The 21,414-nt window shown below is 42.3% G+C and overlaps 1 protein-coding gene across 1 annotated transcript in view; it reads right to left on the bottom strand.

Annotated features, from left to right (window-relative positions):
• Positions 1–390: 390 nt before the first annotated feature.
• The window catches only part of LOC147880329 (fanconi anemia group D2 protein), an 83,528-nt gene continuing 62,504 nt past the window's right edge, over positions 391–21,414 (bottom strand). The window contains exons 10-32 of the mRNA XM_087370401.1: positions 17,847–17,989; positions 17,560–17,657; positions 17,359–17,440; positions 17,193–17,244; positions 16,957–17,037; positions 6,377–6,472; positions 6,102–6,205; positions 4,776–5,295; positions 4,524–4,562; positions 4,143–4,362; positions 3,869–4,035; positions 3,539–3,725; positions 3,207–3,439; positions 3,013–3,108; positions 2,668–2,757; positions 2,546–2,578; positions 2,236–2,370; positions 1,914–1,974; positions 1,771–1,826; positions 1,617–1,673; positions 1,419–1,539; positions 1,037–1,306; positions 391–950 (exon numbers count right to left, since the gene is read on the bottom strand). Of these exons, the coding sequence (XP_087226527.1) occupies positions 1,140–1,306; positions 1,419–1,539; positions 1,617–1,673; positions 1,771–1,826; positions 1,914–1,974; positions 2,236–2,370; positions 2,546–2,578; positions 2,668–2,757; positions 3,013–3,108; positions 3,207–3,439; positions 3,539–3,725; positions 3,869–4,035; positions 4,143–4,362; positions 4,524–4,562; positions 4,776–5,295; positions 6,102–6,205; positions 6,377–6,472; positions 16,957–17,037; positions 17,193–17,244; positions 17,359–17,440; positions 17,560–17,657; positions 17,847–17,989 (2,838 nt within the window). The 3' untranslated portion in view covers positions 391–950; positions 1,037–1,139. The remainder of the gene's footprint in view (positions 951–1,036; positions 1,307–1,418; positions 1,540–1,616; positions 1,674–1,770; positions 1,827–1,913; positions 1,975–2,235; positions 2,371–2,545; positions 2,579–2,667; positions 2,758–3,012; positions 3,109–3,206; positions 3,440–3,538; positions 3,726–3,868; positions 4,036–4,142; positions 4,363–4,523; positions 4,563–4,775; positions 5,296–6,101; positions 6,206–6,376; positions 6,473–16,956; positions 17,038–17,192; positions 17,245–17,358; positions 17,441–17,559; positions 17,658–17,846; positions 17,990–21,414) is intronic.

The following is a 21,414-nucleotide window of genomic DNA, read 5'->3' as shown; positions in this document are numbered from 1 at the left end:
TATATATATATATATATATATATATATATATATATAGTGTTTCCAACGATTCCAATGTTTTTCCTCTGCAAAAGAAGCCATAGTTACCTTGTAATACATCTCATCAATTCAAAGATGTATTAATTAGTAAACAAGATGAATGCTCATAAAGCATTCATAAGGCCTACCTCATATGCGTAGCTTGGAAGAGAGAGAGAAAGAGAGAGAGAGAGAGAGAGAGAGGACTTAGATGTGCTAGAAGAGAGAGAGGGGGGGAGGGGGCCTTGCCTTGAAATAGAAAGAGAAAGAGGGAACGTGGAAATTAGAGAAGGGCGCAGATAAAAGAATAAGAAATTATTTTCGCTGTGCCAAGCTCACCCACCGTCAATAAGGCTACCACTCGAGTGGTAGGCCAAAAAGAGGAGCGAAGTGTGGAAAGGCAAGGGGGACAAAGAGAGATTAATGAGGTTGTCCCTCTACGAGTAAGAAGGTAAGCCCTCATGTATTGGTGATGGGTTCTGGTTCCTTCTTGCAAGAAATTTAGAAGCTATCGCTTTGACCTTAGCTTAATTGCACCTTTTCACCTAAGCACTCAATTAGACACCCATCCCCTCTCTCCCATAGTATCCCCTCAAAACTAATCATATTTGTCTAGTTTAAATGAATGTGAATGGATGGATTCTCCAAGGCTACTATTGGTATTTATGAGTTTCAATGAATATGATTGGATGGATTCTCCAACACTGCATCTAAAAGCAATACAAATGTGCAATGGCGCTTGCTTCCCTTGAAATGCGTTGAAAATGATATCTCGATTGAGGATGTTGAACCCAATAACCTTCTGATGTAGATCTGTGGTGGTGGATTGTTGGAGAGACGTGGCATCTGTTCACATTTTATTCATGAACATGCGAGGACAAATAAGGAGAGGTGGTCTCTCACTGGTCTTTTTCACAGATTTCCAACTCCACCTACAACAAATGGGTGCGGTTGAATGGATTGGAAAACATTAAAAACAGCCAAATATGACAATAGAAAGGGACATTTGAGTACTGACCTTTGCAGGTTGAAGCAAGATGTCCCCCAAGCTTCAGTCTTCTGTACAATCACAAATGGACAAATCCTCTGTAGCCTCAATAATACACCCATATACTTCCTCCTTAAATTATGTCATCGCTGCCTTCCACCTCTTCCTGATTTTCGTCCTGCCCTACCTCTTCCCCCTCCTCTCCCTCACCAGCAGACACTCCTTCCTCGTTTTCCTCCTCGCTCGCCGGGAGCTGCGAGCCCACCTCCTCTCCCAGCAGATTTTTGTGCTTTAAATTGCCTGCCCAAGATCGTGAGTCAATCAAAAGCTGTCAGTTTTAAGGTTGAAGGGAAGCATGACGAAGTTGCAGGCATCATGAAGAATGAAATAAGGCCAGGCATTAAGAAGGTACCCATCCAGAAAGAATTTCCCTGCGAAGCACTATGGAGGAGCGCCTTAATACAAAATACATAACGCTCCATAGAACGCTTAACTGCAGGAATTTTGCACGTAACCGGCATTCTTTTCAAACCCTGACACGAGAAAGAGGAAAGTGAGGTCTGATAATCCAGTTAATCTTAAGTATAAGATAACTCGATGACACGCGAACCTTAGCCTCTGAGCATAACGTCTGAATGATCCTAGTGGCCTTCTGCAGTTCCTTCACCTGTGAGAAGGTTTGAAAAATATCAAGGACACTTGAGGTCATCATAGTAAATCCTTGGCAAAGGATTGTCCACAGTTTTTTACAAGCTTTCACGTACCAAAGCATTTATGGAATCTTTGTGGACCTGGTACTGAGCTTGCAGAAAATCAAACCCTGAGACAATAATGCCTATTAATAAGCATGACTGTGTTCCTTGGTACAATAAGGGATTGGGGGGTGTTATTTAAAAAATACTCTTACCTTTCAAAAAAGTGTCGACGAACTTCCCTCCAAACTTGACTGCAACGGCGTGGACTGGAATCTGACACCACCGCAATCATTCTCTCTTTCTCTCATCACACGCTTTTTTGGTAAAACCCATTGTATTTATATTCTCATAAATTTACAATATGGGAAGACTCTCGCACATTGATCACTCATCTTTCTCTCATCACACGCACACGCTCTCTCACATACACATGCGCACTGGTTATACAGGAAAGCTACTTCCAAGCATAGTTGCAAAACAATCGGGATTTGTAGTAAAGATCTTTCCTTACAGATGCCTATGTGCACAACACACCTTGTCATGATGGATCTTAGTCAGGTTAGCTAAAGCCACCATGACCATCACACATTGTCGAGCTCGGACCAGGACAAGGTTGACATCATCCTCTTTCATAGCGTTTAACTTGTGGAGTGCCACAATGTCCTCCACCTGCAAAAGTTGCCCTTCACTCAGCTTTATGGAATTATATAAGCAAAACTCCCTTTTAAAAGAAATTACAGGAATTGCGAGCACTGAACTACAGATCCCCACTTGCAATGTTAAAGCAAGACAAAAACCAGAGTCTTACCACTTTATTAAAGCAAGACAAAAACCAGAGTCTTACCACTTTATTAAAGATGATTGATAATTCCTCATGCTGTAGACAGTAGCAAACAAACAGAAGTCAAACAGGTATGTACAAGCTTATCTGTAATAAAGCCTTGTGAAAGAAGACAATATTCGAACCTGCACACGGTACCAAACCAGAAAAGTTGCTGTGCAAAGGGTTGGATAACCAGGAACAGTACCGCCATTTTTTGACTTTTTGCCAGGAACCTGAAGAAGCCACATGTTAAAAGGGCCATGTAAATCCACTACACATTGCAGCTTCTATATAAGATGCCATTCTCATCGTCTAAACTATAACTCAATTTAACCAAGAGACCTTTTTAACTCCTTCACCTCTTGTGAAAATCATGTTTCAGCATGTTTTTTTAAAGAATCTGTATCGACAATTTCACAGGCTTCTTCCAAGCACCGCTTGGATTATGAGCTGGTCCCTATTTTGATGCTATCAAAAAAAGAGCTCACCTGAGGCATGACATTGCCAGAAAGTTCCTCAAGCAGCTCGATTGGCGAGTCATTGTACTGAAGGTACATGTGCAGAAGGTGCTGAAGCACATCTCCCTGTTCAAAGCAAAACTTGTGGAATCAAATTAAAGGCATGTGTGAAGGAAAAGGGGGGATTCAAAACTTCACATCACATAGCTTAGGGCCAAATTCACCTTATTTTTCGTGCTCCTTCCAAGTTCATCATCCCCCCATTCGTGTCTTAGAACTCTGCCTGCCGTTACACTCAATCTGCTTTTCAGGTAAGATAAAAACCCTGTCGTATGAAGCAAACTACCTCGCCGCCGTCTGGTCTCTTTTGAGAATTCAATGCAATCCTCAGCACAAGTCACAAGGCCTCTCTGTGCCATAACAAGCTCTGAAGTAGCTGAAAAGGACACTGAAGTGGCTGCATTTGATATACATATGGAAAATATTTGTTTAGCATCACGGCTAAATATATTGGTGTCACTCTCAATGCTTAATTAGGCATGTCCATGCAGTGTACCTGAATTGAAAAGTTCATCAAGGTGAGTATATACACTGCAAAAGGCATACTCCAATGTGCCTGGTAAAGGTGGTGGCTGCAGGTCCAACAAGAACTTGTCTCCAGAGTCATTTGAGCTGAAAGCTGATAGAAGTTTCATCAGGGTTGATATGTTGCGTTCGCAGATGAGGTCTGTATTGGCAAACATCTGGGCAAAACCTTTTCTTTCAGTATCACACATTACTAAAAGGGCTGGGTGTATTAAAAATTTCCCCACTTTTACGTCATTTTTACAACTCTTTTCTAGTGTCACAAATATATGTTTCAGGGATTTGTTTTCAATTATGATACCTTGGATAAACAGCGTATAGTGACCACAAACACACACTCAGCTGTTGACACTTTGGAGGCTACCAAAAGGGCACTTTCTGGGTTGCCAGCAGCAAGGGATTCTGAAGCCCAGTGCTGGTTGCATGTATCATCCTCTATTGCAGCAGCAGTAGGAGAACTTGTTTCGCCTGAAAGAAAGTCACCCACACAGCCAAATTGTCAGGATTCCATGAATAGAAAATGAAATCAAAACCATGACTGCTAAGAATGACTGTTACAGTGTCATCGCACATACCTACACAAACTATCTTTGCTGCAGTATCCAGATGACTTCTTAGACTTTGAAACACCGGTTCCAACCTCTTGAAGAATTCAGCTGCTTTCATGGAACCCAGACCAGAAGGGATCTTATGGCTATGCGGAAGAACAGTCCAGGGAAGCAGTTTACGGACATGTGAATCCAGGCATTCCAGCTTGTGATAGAGGTCACGTAGCAAGTACAGATGAAGGGGCAGCTGAGCATTCAGAACATATCATCATGTAACCACATCAATGCCTATTCAAAATCAGCCTTAAACACCGTCAATTATGACCTGGCAATTTTAATTAGGTACATGCCTATCATCTGCATTCAGCAGTGAAACGTCTATTATAACGACAATCAGAAGGCTTATACCTCAGCAGAAGGATCAGGACAGCATCGACTGCTACTGGCCTGTTTTGCATGAAAATACAATAAGGACTTTCTTGTATCATTTATCACAAACGTTGTTCAGCAGTTTCCCAATCTATTCTAGAGAGATTTGCTACGATAGGCATTCCAACATGTACCAGACCCATCATTTGCTTTTTACAATAGAAAATTGACACTCTTATTTTGAAGACTGCATTAGTAGAAAGAAAGATGGACTGAAGGTCTCTTATAAACCTGGGGAATACACAGAATCGACAAACTGTGTATGTTTAAAGGACGAAACTTCCATCTTTGTAGTTCTATTTGTCCAGGTTGCCCACTTATCTCTTTGACTGGTGCTGCCTCAGTGGCCAAATTGTCCTCACTAATGCTTTTGCTGTTACTTTTGCACTCCTTATCAAGGCTTCCATTCGGAGTTGAATGAATATCCCCTACGACTGACTGAGAACATCCTGAAGGTTGTGTGTTGGTTGCTCTCTTCTTCTTCTTAAGAGAATCATGGAGTTTGGTTTTCTTTTGTTTGCCCTTGTTGATCTGATCATTGTTCCTGTCCTTTTGACTGATAATTGCGTTCTGAGTCCCTTCAGAATCCTCTGCCTTCCTTTTCCTGCCTCGTTTAGCAGTTCCCACTAATTGGGAAGGATGTTTCTGCACGTATGTTTGTTTGTTTCCTGCCTCTGATTCTGAATGCAGTTGTGGAAGAGACAATAAGGGAACTGACTTCATACATCGATCCAAAAGGTGCTCCAGGAATCTGCATCGAGGCTCCAAGATCAGATGCAATTATGGAGCTTGAGATGATAAATCATAAACAAAAATCCCTTAGTATGACAATGATCAAAGAGGACATGTTCCTCAGTAATACGAAAGCAACCTATCGCATCAAGTTGTCCCAACAGAGAAGAAAGAGTCACTCTTACAGAGATCCCAATCGGTGAGACCTTGATCACAAGCAACTTCTTGCAACAAGAGACGAAAGCAAAGAGAATGTATTAAGAGATGCATTGAAGAGGAGAAAATTTTCAACCGATAGTCCAGGTATTTTGGCACATGCATACCAAACATCTGTGCTTATTCCTGTGCATATTTCACATCCTATCTTGTTTATCCACAATTTTATCAACGTTAGCATCATGTCGAGGTGCTGTCATCATGCAGACCACAAAAAATCGTCGAACTTTTAGCATCAAAATAGACTCATCCATTTCAGTTCTACAAGATTTCCATCCTAAATTCTAATATCCAGACCAACAAAGATATCATGCAAAAAATAGATGAAAAGTGCATCTTTTGGCATCCGTAACTCGGGTCAAATATATAGTCGTTTGATTTTTTCGCCTGGAAAGTATACAAAGATGTGGACATTAATAGACATTTATATTTCCAGGCAAAAAGATTTTGATGAATTTAAGAAGCAGACCCAACCATAACAAAAGCTACTCTATTAACCCTATATTCACCCATATTCCTCTCTGCATTGAATTTTAATTTTATGACTTGTATTAGAACTTAATAGCTTACACAACCTCCAATACAGCAGAAAGGTTTTTTTTTAATTACAATAAGTTGCGCAGTCGTTTGAGGAGCTTGGCAGAAATTTCTTCTCGAGTTGCCTGTGTAAGGTTGTCATGTCGTCCTTCAATCTGTGTAGCATAAGCATTTATCTGCATCCAAAATCCAACCTCTATAAGAAAGATTCAAACAATAATTGTCCCTCTTTTCTGTAAGAGGTCATTCTTTCCTCACTTAGGTGTGACACATTTTGGAAGACAACTCGTGTATCAATAACATGGAAATATGGTACTTTAGGAAGATAGCACAGGTAAGACTTTTACCAGTTCTCTAATCCAATTTATGCCATAGTAAAGGGCAAGGCAAGAGATTTCCTTCAAGCTTTGAGTTAAGTCTCTCCATTGATCTCCCACCAACATCTGAAGCCAAGATACACCAGTATTAAGTTCCTCATTCTAGTTGATCTTACCACTAGAACCACTATATGGAAAGGATAAAAAAACCTCTGGCGATACTGATATCATTAATTTTTCGGAAAAAAAGAGATTTTTATTAAGTATGAAAGAAGTGATACATGAGTACAAGGACTCAAGGTATCAATACACCATGAGAAGCAAGAAAAATCCAAGAACCTGGCAGAAAGTGCCAAAACAAAGCAGAGGGGGAGGGGAGCTCTGAGAAGATGGGATTGTGTCTCCCTATTTGATTAAATTACTCCTCTTTGCAGTTGCTGAACCCTGTATTCTCAACCATGTAGCGATCAGTGTATGGCACAATATCCATCCAGATGCAACAAAAGGTCTCAAAAGAATGAACTTGTATGCTCTCTAATGCCTCCAAATGCACTAAGCAAGTGATACTGGCAATGATCTCCCAACTTATATCCACTAGTGCCCGATTTAAATTGAGAGTATCCATAAGACAACAGTGAATAATATGATGGTGAACCTTGATAGCTCATGATGAGTCCACATCCTATAAAATACTTGAGGCCCAGTCAAGGACAGCCACGCTACTGAATCCTAAGTAAAATACATAGTGAAAGGGATGCATCTACCCATAAGCCTTGCAATCCCTGCCCAAATAATCATGGCATGCCTACACTCCCAAAGGCAATGCTGGATACACTCCGAGGCATGTGAGCACCATCGGCTCCCTCCACATATTAACCACAATCCCTGAATGAATAGAAAGCCAAAAGAAAGAGAAATCATCCTATTCCCGAGGGTCTCCAAAGCCCCCTCCAAAAACATCTCTGCAAATCCATGATAATTGGAGATATCTCTTAATCGCTTGCTCTAGGGGGTCCCCAGCCTCTAAACCGAATGTGAATTTCTCAGCATTGCTGACTGTAAAAGAAAAAAGCGATGGCTTTTGAAATGATTAACTGCCAAAATCTCTACTCTCACCGTACAAATATGATGGGAAGACCTGCATAGAGCCAAAGTCTCCAATCCACCCTCTAGATAAGGGTCACATACTGACAATTCCCAATTTGTCCCATAACCCTTACTAGCTCTAACCGTGCATCTTGGATGGCCTCCTCATCCTAACCTCTCAAAAATATGCCTCAGACTGAGCAATGAAAGTCAAGGTATCCCCTCCTCTATCCCACATGATGGCAATAACCTAGAGGAGGATGCATGTACTTGAAAAGAATCCAATATCCAATATAGGTTTGACCTGAACTCCGTCTCCTTTCATCCAAGAGTGTAGGTGTGTCAATCTGAACAATCCTCCCACTACTCCCTTTGAGATCGTGTACCATATGAGATCTCTAATCCTCAAGAAGTTCTTTGAAGGCCTTTCAAGATCCCACTGATGAAGCGGGACCCCTTGTTGGAATGGTCACCTGAGACCTCCTCATCTGTAAGCCCCCAAATGAGGAGAGCATGGGGGAGGTAGACCAAGGCATGATTAGGCTGCTACATGGGCAGCACAAAGAAGACCTTGTGCAGGAAAGATGGCAGAGGGCCTTTGGACCTTGTATGGAGCCAGCAACAGGTCGGGAACAGGACCAGCAGGTGGGTAGACTGCCTGGGCCTATGGCAGGCTGCCACGTGGTCAGGTGGGTCTGAAGAACAGCCCCCAACCAGGTCGGTTTAGACTGGTTGACCCAAACAGACCAACCAGTCGGCCCATTAAGGGCTGGCTGGTCGGTTGGTTCAAGGGTGTGCCCTATAAAAGGAGAGGCCCTGGGCCTCATTTCAGATCCAACAGTTCAGCAAGTGCAGGAGCAAACAGGAGCAGCCAGAAGCCACTCCCTTGAGCCTCACACTCGGGGTGAAGGAGAGTGGAAGGTGTGCTGCAGACTGAGTTCCCTAGAGGCTGGACCTTGGCTGTCTTCTAGGGCAGCAAGGTATTGTGATCACATCTTTAGCAGCAGCAAAAGATAGGCAGACAGGAGCAGCAGGAGACCTACTCTTGGAGCGTCTGTGATTCCACACCCCGCGCACACACTGTGTGAGCTCCTGGGCAATACTATCAATCTTCCGCTGTGCGTACCCTCTGTTGGGTAATTTCTAACACCTCTATCTCACTTGGACCACTGCATATATCCTGAACTTTCAAGAGCCATATCCTAGTCATCCAAAACTAAGTCATTTCACATGATATGATGCCTATTCATCTCATCAAGTGTGGAAGCAACAATCCACATTCCTCAAATTGTGCCAAATTGTCACAATGGCTATCACAAGGAAAGTAAATAGCATCCTAAAGAGTGGAATTCACCTACTAGTAACCACATGCACACTATATGACATTTTTTATTTTCGTGATGACTGAGCAAGAGGTACGGCACATCATCGACATGCCAGGCTACAAACATAATTATCTCTCCCACTCCTTGAGGATTTCAATCGGGTAGTTCTATGCTTCCTTACATCGATTATGCATTGAGACTAGACGGGCTGAGGGCATACCAAGAGAGGGTTGCATTTGCACCCTACATGACCTACAACGGATTGAGTCTATGGAGCGCAGTGTGCACCCTATGTGATCTACAAGAGATTGAGTCTAAGGAGCGCTTTGCCTTCAGATGCCCTATGGATCCGAAGCCGTCACCACATCTTTTCAAAGATGGATCCATATCCCTCTCCAATCTCTTGGTTCATCCGATTCAAAGACGTTAGCAATCTTCATTGTTGAACACAAACCAGCTGCTAGGACATAATGACGAGATCATGGGGCTCGGGCAACCTCCACCCAAAGCATGATCATCGAGTTTTTCCCATTGGATAGCACAAACCAACAGTTTTCAAAGAGATGGCGTAGCTGAGTATGGAGCGAGACACAACAAAGCCGCCAACGTGTCATTGCATAAATGAGGATTGGAAATATTTTCTCCATTTCGCCAAACCAAAGACACAACTGACGTGGGTGACAAAGGCACTTGTCCGACCAAAAGCTACCAAAGCGGAACACACAGATTGACCAATGATAGTGCTCTCTCATGGATTTCATGCCACAGCAACACTGATCACCGTCAGAGCCTCTCTCTATCTAGACACTCTTATCTATTCTCAGCCGCCCGATGGACTTCATTCCTCAAAAAGAGAACCGCCACAATGATACCACACTTTAGAGACTTGGTATTTGTGTTTGAGTTTGTTTTTTTATTAGGTGGAAAAGCCCAATTAGTGGCTCCATCCATTCAACTCATTGTATCTATTTTTTCAATCTCAAGACCCATTGGTCCTAGGCATGATCGGGACCCAGAGCCAGTGACACGGCAGCTCAGGCAAAGGGTTGATGCACAGATTGACCAAAAGACAGCACAGGATTGCATCCACAGGGAGCCGACAGCATTCTATATCTAATTTCATTTTATCGCTCCCTCACTCTTGACGAGGGAGGGAGCCACACTGACCTTGGAGCACATTTCACTTTGTATTATGATGACAGTTCCTATAGCGATGATGTGATGTAGTAGATGACTACTTTTGATATGAGTGTGTAGGATTCAATTTCTTTTGCTTTTTATATGGGTGTGGATGCTCAATTAGTAGCTCCACTCCTCCAGCTAAACTTGTATCAGGTTTCTCACAATCTCATAGACCCATCGGTCTTCCGAAGACTTTAATAAACTCTGCGCGCGCGCGTGTGTGTGTGCGCGCGCGTGCTAGGATTGCCTCATCATCCCCATACCGCACCCATCTTACCCAGTCATCACCCAATCTCCAGTCTCTTACTCACACCTTCAGGCCACATTCCTATCAGTTGCCGTTAGAGCACAGACGAGCTGACCCATCAGAGGCTTGGGAGTATTTGTTGATGGAGGTCCAGAGCATCCAAGAGCGCAAGAGGGAGCTGTCACACTTCGCATAGGAGCAGACATGCTTCACCCAGGAGCAGGCATGACTCATATAGGAGCAGTCTGGTAAGGATTATTGACCAATAAGAGCCTTTTGCAAAGTGGCTGTACATCAAACATTGGCAGACCAAAACGCAAGATCATAGAGACTGGAAGGTGATTAGATCGGTGCAAAATAATCAACCCCCTACTACGTGAATGCATTATGATGAAAAGAGAACCAAACAGTAGTAGGCATAAGATGCCTGCCATAAATCACAAGCATGCAAAGTGTCTGATATAAATGTCCAAGCATCCCTTTCTCTTCATAGCATGTGAGATTGATGAGCACTACTATCCGCAGCATCAGGAGAATTATAAAATTCTACACACATGAAAGTATTAACCACCCAAGGATAATCTGCCAGACGTAATTGTCAGGTGCATGATCAATGGGGACACCTATGAATTTGCTTCGATAATACTTCATCGAATTTTGCGGTTCAGGCTAGGTTTCACCGCAAGGCAGTGAAGTTGACTCTTCCTGAAAGAGTGCTGGAGTTTGTGCATAGAGGGAAAAATCAGCGTTTAATTGCCAGGAATAAAGGGGACACTATCCCCATTGTATCTGATGTTACATGTGGTAAAGCAATAAAGTCTGCAATTTCTGCGTACATGGTTTTTGTAAAAGAAAAAGAGAATGATATGCATGCTGAAATGAATGATGCAGACAAAGATAAGTTTCAGTTTCTTATAAACTTTAAAGATTGCTTTTCTGATACTTTACCAGGGGAGTTACCCCCAGAGAGACCCGAAGATCATCAGATAGAGTTAATGCCTGGTAGTGAGCCACCAAACAGACCACCTTATAGAGTCAGTGCGACTCAGAGAGAGGAGATTATGGCTCAGGTACAGGATTTGCTGTCCAAAGGGTTGATTCAGCCCAGCTCGTCTCCTTTTTGTTCTCCTGTACTATTAGTACAGATGAAAGATGGTTCATTCCGTATGTGCGTCGATTATCGCGCACTGAACAAAATGACCATCAAGAATAGATTCCCTATTCCGCGCATTGATGATGTGCTGGATCAATTAAATGGAGCTTCAGTTTTCAGCAGGATAGACTTAAAGAGTGGCTAACACCAAGTGAGGATACAGCCTCAGGATGTGCACAAGACAGCATTCCGCACTACATTCGGGTTGTATGAATACTTAGTGATGCCTTTTGGGTTGACAAATGCTCCAGCCACATTCAATAGAATGATGGATCGCATCTTCCGAAAGTACAAGCATTTTACGGGTACTTTCTTTGATGATATCTTAGTTTTTTCTAAGACAGAAGAAGAGCACAGAGAACATCTTGCTTTAGTGTTTCAGGAGCTGAGAAATCATCAGCTCTACGTAAACAGCAAGAAAAGTGAATTCTTCTTGGAAGAAATCCACTATCTGGGGCATATAATATCCAAGAATGGGATACAAATGGATCCAGCGAAGATCCGTGCCATTCAGGAATGGCCAGAGCTGAAAACTATGCATGAAGTTCGAAGTTTCCTAGGCCTGTGTTCTTACTACAGAAGGTTTATCAGACATTTTGCTGATATCGCAGCTCCATTACATGACCTTACTAAGAAAAATGCAGCCTTCACATGGGGATTATCACAGAAGAAAGCATTCAATACACTCAAGGAGAAGTTGACTATAGAGCCTATTCTTGTAGTCCCGGATCTTTATCAGTCTTTTGATGTCGATTGTGATGCTTGTGGAGAATGTGTTGGGGCTGCATTGCATCAGAATGGTCATGTAGTAGCCTATGAAAGCCGGAGACTTCGGGATGCAGAAAGATATCTAGGAATCTATGAGAAAGAGTTATTGGCTGTAATTCATGCCATCCATACATGGAAGCACTATCTTTTGGGTGCAGATTTTACTGTCAAGACAGATCACCAAAGTCTGAGATACTTTTTGACTTAGACCAAGCTTTCCAAGAAGCATATGAAACGGGCAAACATGCTGTCAATGTATCATTTTCAGATTGTCCATACTCCAGGAATTCAGAACAGAGTGGCAGATGCTTTGTCCCGAAGACCCCAGGTCAATAATGTGACTATTGCTTATCATCAGGACCTGGAAGGCATGAGGGAGCAATATGCTCATGATTCAGATTTTGGTCAAATTTTACAGCAAATGCAAGAGGGGCAATCCACCAATCACTATTCCTTGAAAGATGGGTATTTAATGAAAGATGATTGCCTATGCATCACCCAGGAGATGAGGAAAAAGATTTTGGGGGAATGCCATGCACCTCCCTATGCTGGACACAGAGGAATTACAGCAACAACTCTAGCTCTAGAGCGGTATTTCTTTTGGCCAGAGATGCGGAAAGATATACATCAGTTTGTTACTGAATGCCTTACGTGCCAGAAAGTGAAGTATGATAGACGGAAGGCACCTGGTCTACTTATGCCTCTTCCCGTGCCTTAGGCACCATGGGAAAGTATTATAATGGACTTTATTTTTGATTTGCCAAGATCAAAGTCAGGGATGATGGGATTTGGACTATCATTGATAGATTCAGCAAGCAAGCTCATTTCATTCCAGTTCGCGAAACCATAAAGGCAGATCATATGGCTAAGCTTTTCATGGCACAAATTTTTAAACATCATGGTATGCCTAAGTCCATTGTTAGTGATCGAGATCCCAGAATGACCAGTCTATTCTGGAGAGCTTTATTTGATAACATGGGGACGAATCTGAATTTTTCTTCTTCTTTCCATCCCCAGACAGATGGTCAAAGTGAAGTAGCAAATTCTACAATTTTGGATATGCTGAAATGCTACGTGGGTGACCAAAGTTCAGACTGGGAAAAGTACCTACCGTTAGTAGAGTTTGCTTACAATAATACAGTACATAGCTCTACAGGGAAAGCCCCTTTTGAGGTCATATATGGGAAGGTGATTTTGCCACCTATATTGAGGACCAAAGATGAAATATTTGCAGCTGATCAGTTTGTGAGAGACCTCCAGACAGCTTATAGCCAAATCCGGACAGCAATTGAAAGGTCTCAAGAAAAACATAAAAGAGCTGCAGATAAGCATAGGAGACAGTTAGATCTCAAGGAAGGGGACTGGGTACTTTTGAGGTTTGAAAAAGCTAGGCTCCGCAAGTTTAAAGGCAAACAGAAAGTGTATGCAAAGTTATCTCCCAGATACTATGGCCCTTTCAGAGTTACAGAAAGAATAAATGAAGTTGCATACAGATTAGCATTGCCAGAGCATTGGAGGATTCACAATGCATTCCATGTGAGTCTTCTAAAGAAATTCCAGGGACCAGAGCCTACAGAACCAGTATTAGAGGATCCACCAGAAGTGGATGAGCTGGAGGAAGTCCTTCAGCCAGAGCCAATTGTGTACCATGCTGTACGTAAAGGCCCTCGGGGTAAGGAGTTTTACAGGTATCTTGTAAAATTCAAGAATTATACAGCATTAGATGCCAAGTGGATGGACGAAGACATGTTATCCGATCATCCACAGCTTTTGGATGTTTACAAGGAAGCTTTTCAGTTGAGGTCAACTGAATAGAAGCCGAGGGGATGTCACCACAATGTAAATATCCTAAGTCAAAGTACAGTTGACCATTTATTTGATCATAATTAAAGAGTTTTATATGTATTAATTATGGTCAAAGAGTTATTTTAATGGTCAAAGGATTGACTACGGTCAAAGATACTTGACTCTAGTCAAGTAAAACTTGACTTCGGTCAAGGAGACTTGGTTTATTACCAAGAGGGCTAACTGCGGTTAACCAGAGAACCACAGAGCTGACTACGGTCAGAGAGTGTTGACTTCGGTCAACAAGACTTGGCATACGCCAAGAGGGTTAACTCCAGTTAACCAAGATGTGCCAACTTCGGTTGGAGAGTTGTGCCAACTTTGGTTGGAGAGACTTGGCTATAATTAAGGCGCCTCGACCTTTGGTCAAAGCTCTTTAATTATAATCAAGAGTGTTGACTCCGGTCAACCAGAGAATATATATATTTATTTGTATATATATTTGTTTAGATGTGCACATGTGTTCAGTGGGGACGCCCACCGTGGCTAGGATTAGTCCACAGTGTGTTATTTGCATGCAAAGCGCTAACAATTAATGGGTGCCATGGTGGTGCGCTTTATTTAATTGTTGCAGGTATTAGGAAGGATTATTTTTCCTAAGCGTAACGGGAGCCTGACAAGCATCTAGGAGGCGGTTCGTGTGACCGAGAGGTTTGAAGACTCCAGAATGGCCCTTAGTGGCATGTAATAGGACTTAGTTTAGATTTTAGACAAGTGGCATGTTGCCAATTTGAATTGAGCTTGAAGCTCTTGTAATAAAGTGGATTTTACACGTTTTGAAAGGTAGAGGTTTCCAGACAGCTCTACGCTGGACTTCTGTAACAGATTTTCTCTCATGAATAAAGACCTTCAGGGGGGTCCAGCCCGACGTTTTGTCCTGGGCCCTAGTGCATCCTCAGAGAGAGGGAGTGAGGGAGAGTTTATGAAAGCATAATTTTCTGTCGTTTATGAGTGGTAATGGCTGTCTTTCACCAACGAGTCGGTTTCAATATGTATATGTATATGTATAAATTATATATTTACAGGTGTGTGTGTGTGTTGGGGGGGGAGGGTATGTCTATGTAGAAGTATATGAATATGTAGTAGTGTTGGAAAGGTCACCTCCCCATCTGTAAGCCCCCAAATAAGGCGAGCGTGGGGGAGGTAGACCTAGGGCAGCATATGCCCAGAAAAGAGAGGAGAGGACAAGGGTACCTGGCTGATCTGCAGGAGCATAAGGCAGAGCAAAGGACAGCAGCAGGGAGCCAAGAGAAGAGGCTATGAGCTCACGTGTGGCGTCAGCAAAAGTATGGAGCAGTACAGGACAGAGGCGCACACGGTGGGCAGATCAAGCAGCCAGAAAAGGGCGCAGCAGAGGCGGGACAGATCAGCACATGGATCTGCCAAAGAGAGAGGCTGGTTGGGCTGCTTGAAGGCAGCCAACCAAGCCTTATATAGGGCAGACTTAGGGGCTGGGCCCCTGCCTAGATGTGAGGGCCCGTGCCCTAGGATTCTGGGCCAAAGGCCCCTAGTTTTGAGCCTCAAAAGGGGCGCATTTAATGGAGCTTCTGGGTCAGTTTTAGGACCTGTTCCAGTCGGCCAATAAGGAGCAGGATGGTCGGTAAGTTTGCCAGCCCTTGTGGCCTATAAAAGGGAGGCATACAGCCTCATTCATTTATCCATTTGGAGGAGAATTTCAGCAGCAGATTGCAGCAGAAGGAGGCCAGCCAGACAAGCTTCCACAAGCCCCAAGAAGGTGTCTAGGACCTACCGACAAAGAGTTTGGAAGAGGCTTCACCCTTGGCCGTCATCTTGGATTGCAAGGTGCAAGGATCACGGATGGAGAGTCTACATATGCTCGAGGTGGAGCACATGGGGGCTTCACCCTTGGCTGTCAACTTGGATTGCAATGTGCAAGGATCACAGATGGAGAGTCTACATATGCTCGAGGTGGAACACACAGGCTCAAGTTCTAGAGATGTCCGGCAGATAGTAGAAGTATGTGGTGGTAAGAGCAAAGGACCACGCTCTCGTGAAACTTTGGATCTATCTCTTTTGTATTGTGTCCATAGCTTTGGACGCAATTATATTCTTTTGGATGGAATTATTTTCTTTTGGTAGCTTCTATATCTGGACCCCAAATAACCAAAAGAGCTTGCCGAAGGAAGAGTAGTAAAACGTGCCGCAGTAAAAATAAGAAGTCACAAGGCAATGCCAAAAGAGTTGACCAAGACTCTCTTGGGGCCATACATCTATGACAACTAGCAAGAGAAATATGTTGACGTGCCAAGATCTTGCCATATCAGAGAAGACCAAGCATAAACCGCCACAAGAAAACATGTTGGCAAAGAGGTAGTTTGCAAGCCCAAAGTTGTTGCAATCGTTTTCACCACCACGATGCATGATGTGTCGTAGACCAAATGCGATTTGCATAAGCTGAAATCCAAGGGGGCGGCAGCAAAACCTTGAGACAGACACAAAACCTTCACACACACACACACACTTTTTTTTTGGGTGAAAAGCTTATGAACAAAATGTACATTCATAGCTGCCCCAAACACACACACACATAAATAGATAGATATAAAAAGTAAGCTTAGCCTATCAAAGGTCGAAGTATTGATGAGTTGATGGTATTGTATGCTTTAGTCTGCAATAAGTCATGAGTTAACAGTATGAGTATCGTCACCAAAATCTTCTATAAGCTAGCAGAGTATTGTTGTTGATCGTGAATTGCCAATTTGTTTAATGTCTTACAAGACAACATTAGTGAGAAAAATACAACATTTTAGCACAATTGTTGGTTAAACTAATAGAAAATTCACTTTGATCATCAATTGGCAATTGTTTCAGTGTCTTAGATGACCACATTTGGATTTGCACGATCCAACCAAGATTTCAAACTCCCTAGATTTTTGCCATGTGACGCAGTTTAGTCTCCATGGTTTACATGTACGAATTCCATCTAAATGATTCTCTTTGGTCCATACGCAAGCGAGACAGCATGCCAAGGGAGGAGTCAAACCTGATGTGTTGGAAGGTACAAAGGGCATCCTAGAAGAGCATCAATATTACCAAGTGATCCCTGGTTAGTTGTCCGCTCAACCTATACACATGTTATTGCAGATGGCGTCTTAGCAACAATTTTGTTTTAGTGACTGATTTGTTTTAGTGACTGAAAAACACGTGGCCTTTTAGTGCAAGATAATACTTTGCGTGACCATAATCCTTCAATGCATTTTACAGAAAAGTTTAGCTTACAGCAGCTAGTAGACGGAAGCTGGATGGAAGAAACACCAATGCTTCAGATGTTCTGTAGGCACAGCAGTGAAAAAATGTCAACATTCTTATTTTTGTACCAACACATGTGAACGGCATTAAAAATCAAGTTTCAAGATGCAAAAGCCACAGAGGTGTGCCTCATTACCTAAGGTTATCGGATGTCAGTAAGGTTTGAATATTGAGTAAAATAGGAGAAACTTCTCCATCCAAGTTCATCCACACACTACCTACAGTTCTAAGATTTTCAGCACACATGAAAAGGCACTAATAAAAATCTTCAGTATGGTCTTGGATAGCATGTGCTTTCCAAATCAAAGTTTAGAGACAGGCAATTGAAAACCCATACCTTCTATGCTTTCATTCTCTCGAAACTCAGTTGGAATATTGCCGGCATCCAGATCCGCAAGGAATAAAGATTCAAATTCAATTGTTTGTTTGGAAATCCTATGATAAAAAATAGTTCTTTCAGCACCATGATGGATATGGAGTTCAAACTAGTGCAAAAAAATCCCTGAATCGATTAGATTCACCACTATCGATGCAACAGTTAACACTTGCAGTAAAATTTATGGCGATTGAAAAGGAAAGAATGCTTCTATACATTTCAAAATGGCAAACTAGGTCTGTCCTCACCATTCCACAATTGAAGTGTTAAGCGACATAGTTTCACATAAAAGAGCAAGTTCATCGTAAAAGAAGCCTCTAGCCATGGGTACTGTCTTGCATACTTCCGTGATCATTTGTAGAAGTGCCAAAGCTTCCTTAGTGCTTGCTTGCTGTTTCAACATAGAATCCAAAACGAAGTGCCTAAAATTAAGAACAGATTTGAAGGTGAATCCAGAGCATGAATATTCAGTTCAATTGACACATAACCATAAGCCCCATGTGTGTGTGTGTGTGTGTGCGCACTCTCGGATATTGATCACTCATGTCTCTCAATTGCTGCGAATTCGGTTTCCCTCTATCAGATTCGGGAAACTCTTCTGGATGTTTGGATGCTTATCATCTCAGATATCTCCATTCCTCCTTTTCTTTCACTGGGCTCGGTTTTGATACTATGGACTATTTGGACACAGAGATTGCATTTGAGGATGGGACAACAGTTTCCTCAGGCATATGCTTTCTTCAGAATGTCCCTCGAGCAATCTTTATATGATAGTTATGCTGCGAGGGACTTGGATGCTACTAGCCTTGAAGTGTTTTCTCACTATTTTTGAGTTCTTCCATTAGGCTCTCTTTTGGAGTCTAATGTCATGTACATTGATTTCATGTTAATTTTATAGCTACTGGTTTCACAAAAAAAGTGTGTGTGTGTGTGTGTGTCTGTGTGTGTGTGTGTGTGTGTCTCTCTCTCTCTCTCTCTCTGGATCAAACCAATTTACAAGGGGGGTGACCGCAATCAATTATCAAACTATAGAACCATTATGGTATGTTCCACTCTAGCCAAGCTATATAGTACAATAGTAGAGGCAAAGTTGAGTATTTGGGCAGAAAAGGAAAAGAAGAGGGCAGTGGGACAAGCGGGTTTCAGGCCCAAACACTCTACAGTGGATCACCTAGTCACCCTCCGAGTTTTGATGGAGGAAAGCCGCCTCAAGGGGAAGCCACTCTTTTGTTGTTTTATTGACTTTAAAAAGGCATTTGATACAGTGCCCAGAGACGTGCTATGGGAGAGAATGCAATGCATAGAAGTGCCCGAGGGGATAAGGTTCGCTGTCTTTAGACTTTATGAGAAAGTAAAATGCCAGCTGAAATGTAAGGATGGGATGTCACAAGAATTCTACAGAAATATGGGGGTCAAACAAGGATGCCCGCTCTCACCCACCTTGTTTGGTTTGTGCATTGATAGACTTGAGGAATTGGTGCACAAAGAAGCATGTAAAAGAGAATTGTCCAGTCTTAACCTAGTAAGTTTTGGGATTTGGTTGCTTCTTTATGAAGATGATGTGGTTGTTTTCACTGATAGTGAGAGCAAGATGCAACAAATGATGGATATACTCGGCATATTCTGTTCGAAAAGTGGGCTGGCTGTTAATGTTACCAAAACTAAACTCATGACACTCAAAACTATACAGCCAAGCGACCCCCCTCAATCTCATACATGGGTCAACCAGTTGATACAGTGCACTCATTCAAATACCTAGGCATTAAAATTCCAGCCAATAAATAAATGGAGCAGCTATGTGCAACGGAGACTTGATGCAGGATGGGGAAAGTATTACCAATTTGAAAATGACTTATGTATATATATATATATATATACATATATGTATATATACATACATGTATGTGTGTATGTATATATATATACATGTATACATACATACATACATACGTACGTACATGTATGTATGTATGTATGTGTGTGTGTGTGTGTGTGTATATATATATATATGTACACACACACACACACACACACACACACACATATATATATGTGTGTGTGTGTGTGTGTGTGTGTGCATCAACAGATTTCAACCTGACATAGTGGCATTACAAGAGCACAACCAACATATTTATGCAGGCAAGACAGGACACTACTATGGGTATGACATTTTCTATGCTGGGGAGCACTCTTTCTCAAGGGTTGTCCTTCTGATCAAACATGAGCTTCAACCAGTCATTGCATTAAATGACAACAAAGGCAGATGGCATGTTCTCCAATGCATTATTAGAGGAGAGGTGTTTGAATTTGCTTCAGTTTATGCACCTCAGTCATCTCGAGACAGAACTGTAATTTGGCATTCTATGCAACAATACCCGTGGAGATCTCATGCCTACATATGTGGGGATTTCAATAATGGTCCACAACAGGGAGACAACACTTCCAGCCACAATCATATGTTATCTCCTGAAAGGCATGCCTGGTCTCAACTACTCTTGCATTTGGATCTAGTGGACCTTTGGAAGGAATTGCAGCCTTTGTCACCGGGCTACACTTTTCAACATAATGCTCTTTCCGCTTATAAGGCACGACTGGATCGCTGGTATAGTGTTGCTCCCCAACAAAATGGGGATTTCGCATGCAAAATGTGGATTGACTATGCCTTTGTGCATTCAGACCATGCACCACTATGGCTGCGGTTATCTTTTCATAAGATGCCAGATGATAGATTGCCACAAAGGCGACATTTAATCATCAACAACAGTTATTTGCAACATGCTGAATTTAAGGCAATGGTCACTGAAGCAGCTCATTGTCTCTCATCAAGCAGCCATCTTCATGCTAATGATGCCTAAGCTTCTTTTATTTCTAAAATGCAAATGGTGATTAGAGTTTATGGCAAGTCTTACATGAAGACTCTGAGGGAAACCATTGCTCAGGCCAAGTCTACTTGTCAAGACCTCACTGAACTCAGTCATCATCGTTTGCTGTCCATGCATGAGCAAACCACATTATGTCAGGCAAGACTTTGTCTTAAACTAAATGATCACAGGAAACTGGCAAAATGGGAGACTAGAGCAAGACAAAGAGCCTTCACACATAAAGGTTGCTCTTCCAAAGAATTTTTCAAGAGTTTGCATCAGAGGAGAATCAAAACAGAAATTTGCAGAGTGCTTATGCCTAATGGATCATGGACTACTTCACGGTCACAGCTTGCCTCTGTTTGTATGCATCACTTCTCTCAGCAATTTGGCTCTGCAGCTCCTCCCTCGCAACAGGTTTTGCTTGCACGAAATTTACTGTTGAAAAATGTTTCTCCAATCATTTCCCCTACTCAAGCTTTGGAATTGGAGGAACCTTTACTGAGAGGGAACTGTCAGATGCCATCAAATCATGTGGCAGATGGAAATCCCCTGGATGGGATGGTTTGACAGTCGAGTTTTTTCTAGCATATTGGCCTATATTGAAGCATCCATTACTATCTATGGTGAATGCTGCATGGCAACATCAGAAAATGCCAAACACATGGAAGAGAGGTCTTGTTAAACTCCTTCCTAAAAAACAAATTTGTGAGTCTTTGGCAGACTGGAGACCTATCACTCTTATGCCTGTAATATACAAAGTCACTACCAAAATGATTGTTGCCCGGCTAAAGGGGTTTTTACATGATGGGTTGCATCCTGCGCAATATGGCTTTGTCCCGCGTAGGCATATCACCGATAACATTGCTAATGCCTACATTGGAATTGAATATGCCAAATAAACATAGCAGGATGTTCTGTTATTGCAAGCTGATATTACCAAAGCTTTTGATAC

Source organism: Dipteris shenzhenensis, chromosome 32, assembly GCF_047967505.1.
Source record: "Dipteris shenzhenensis isolate YYH24624 ecotype China chromosome 32, Dip_SZ_1.0, whole genome shotgun sequence".
Taxonomy (NCBI): Eukaryota; Viridiplantae; Streptophyta; class Polypodiopsida; order Gleicheniales; family Dipteridaceae; genus Dipteris; species Dipteris shenzhenensis.
Note: the sequence above shows the minus strand (reverse complement) of the source record. Positions and strands in the feature narration are given on the sequence as shown.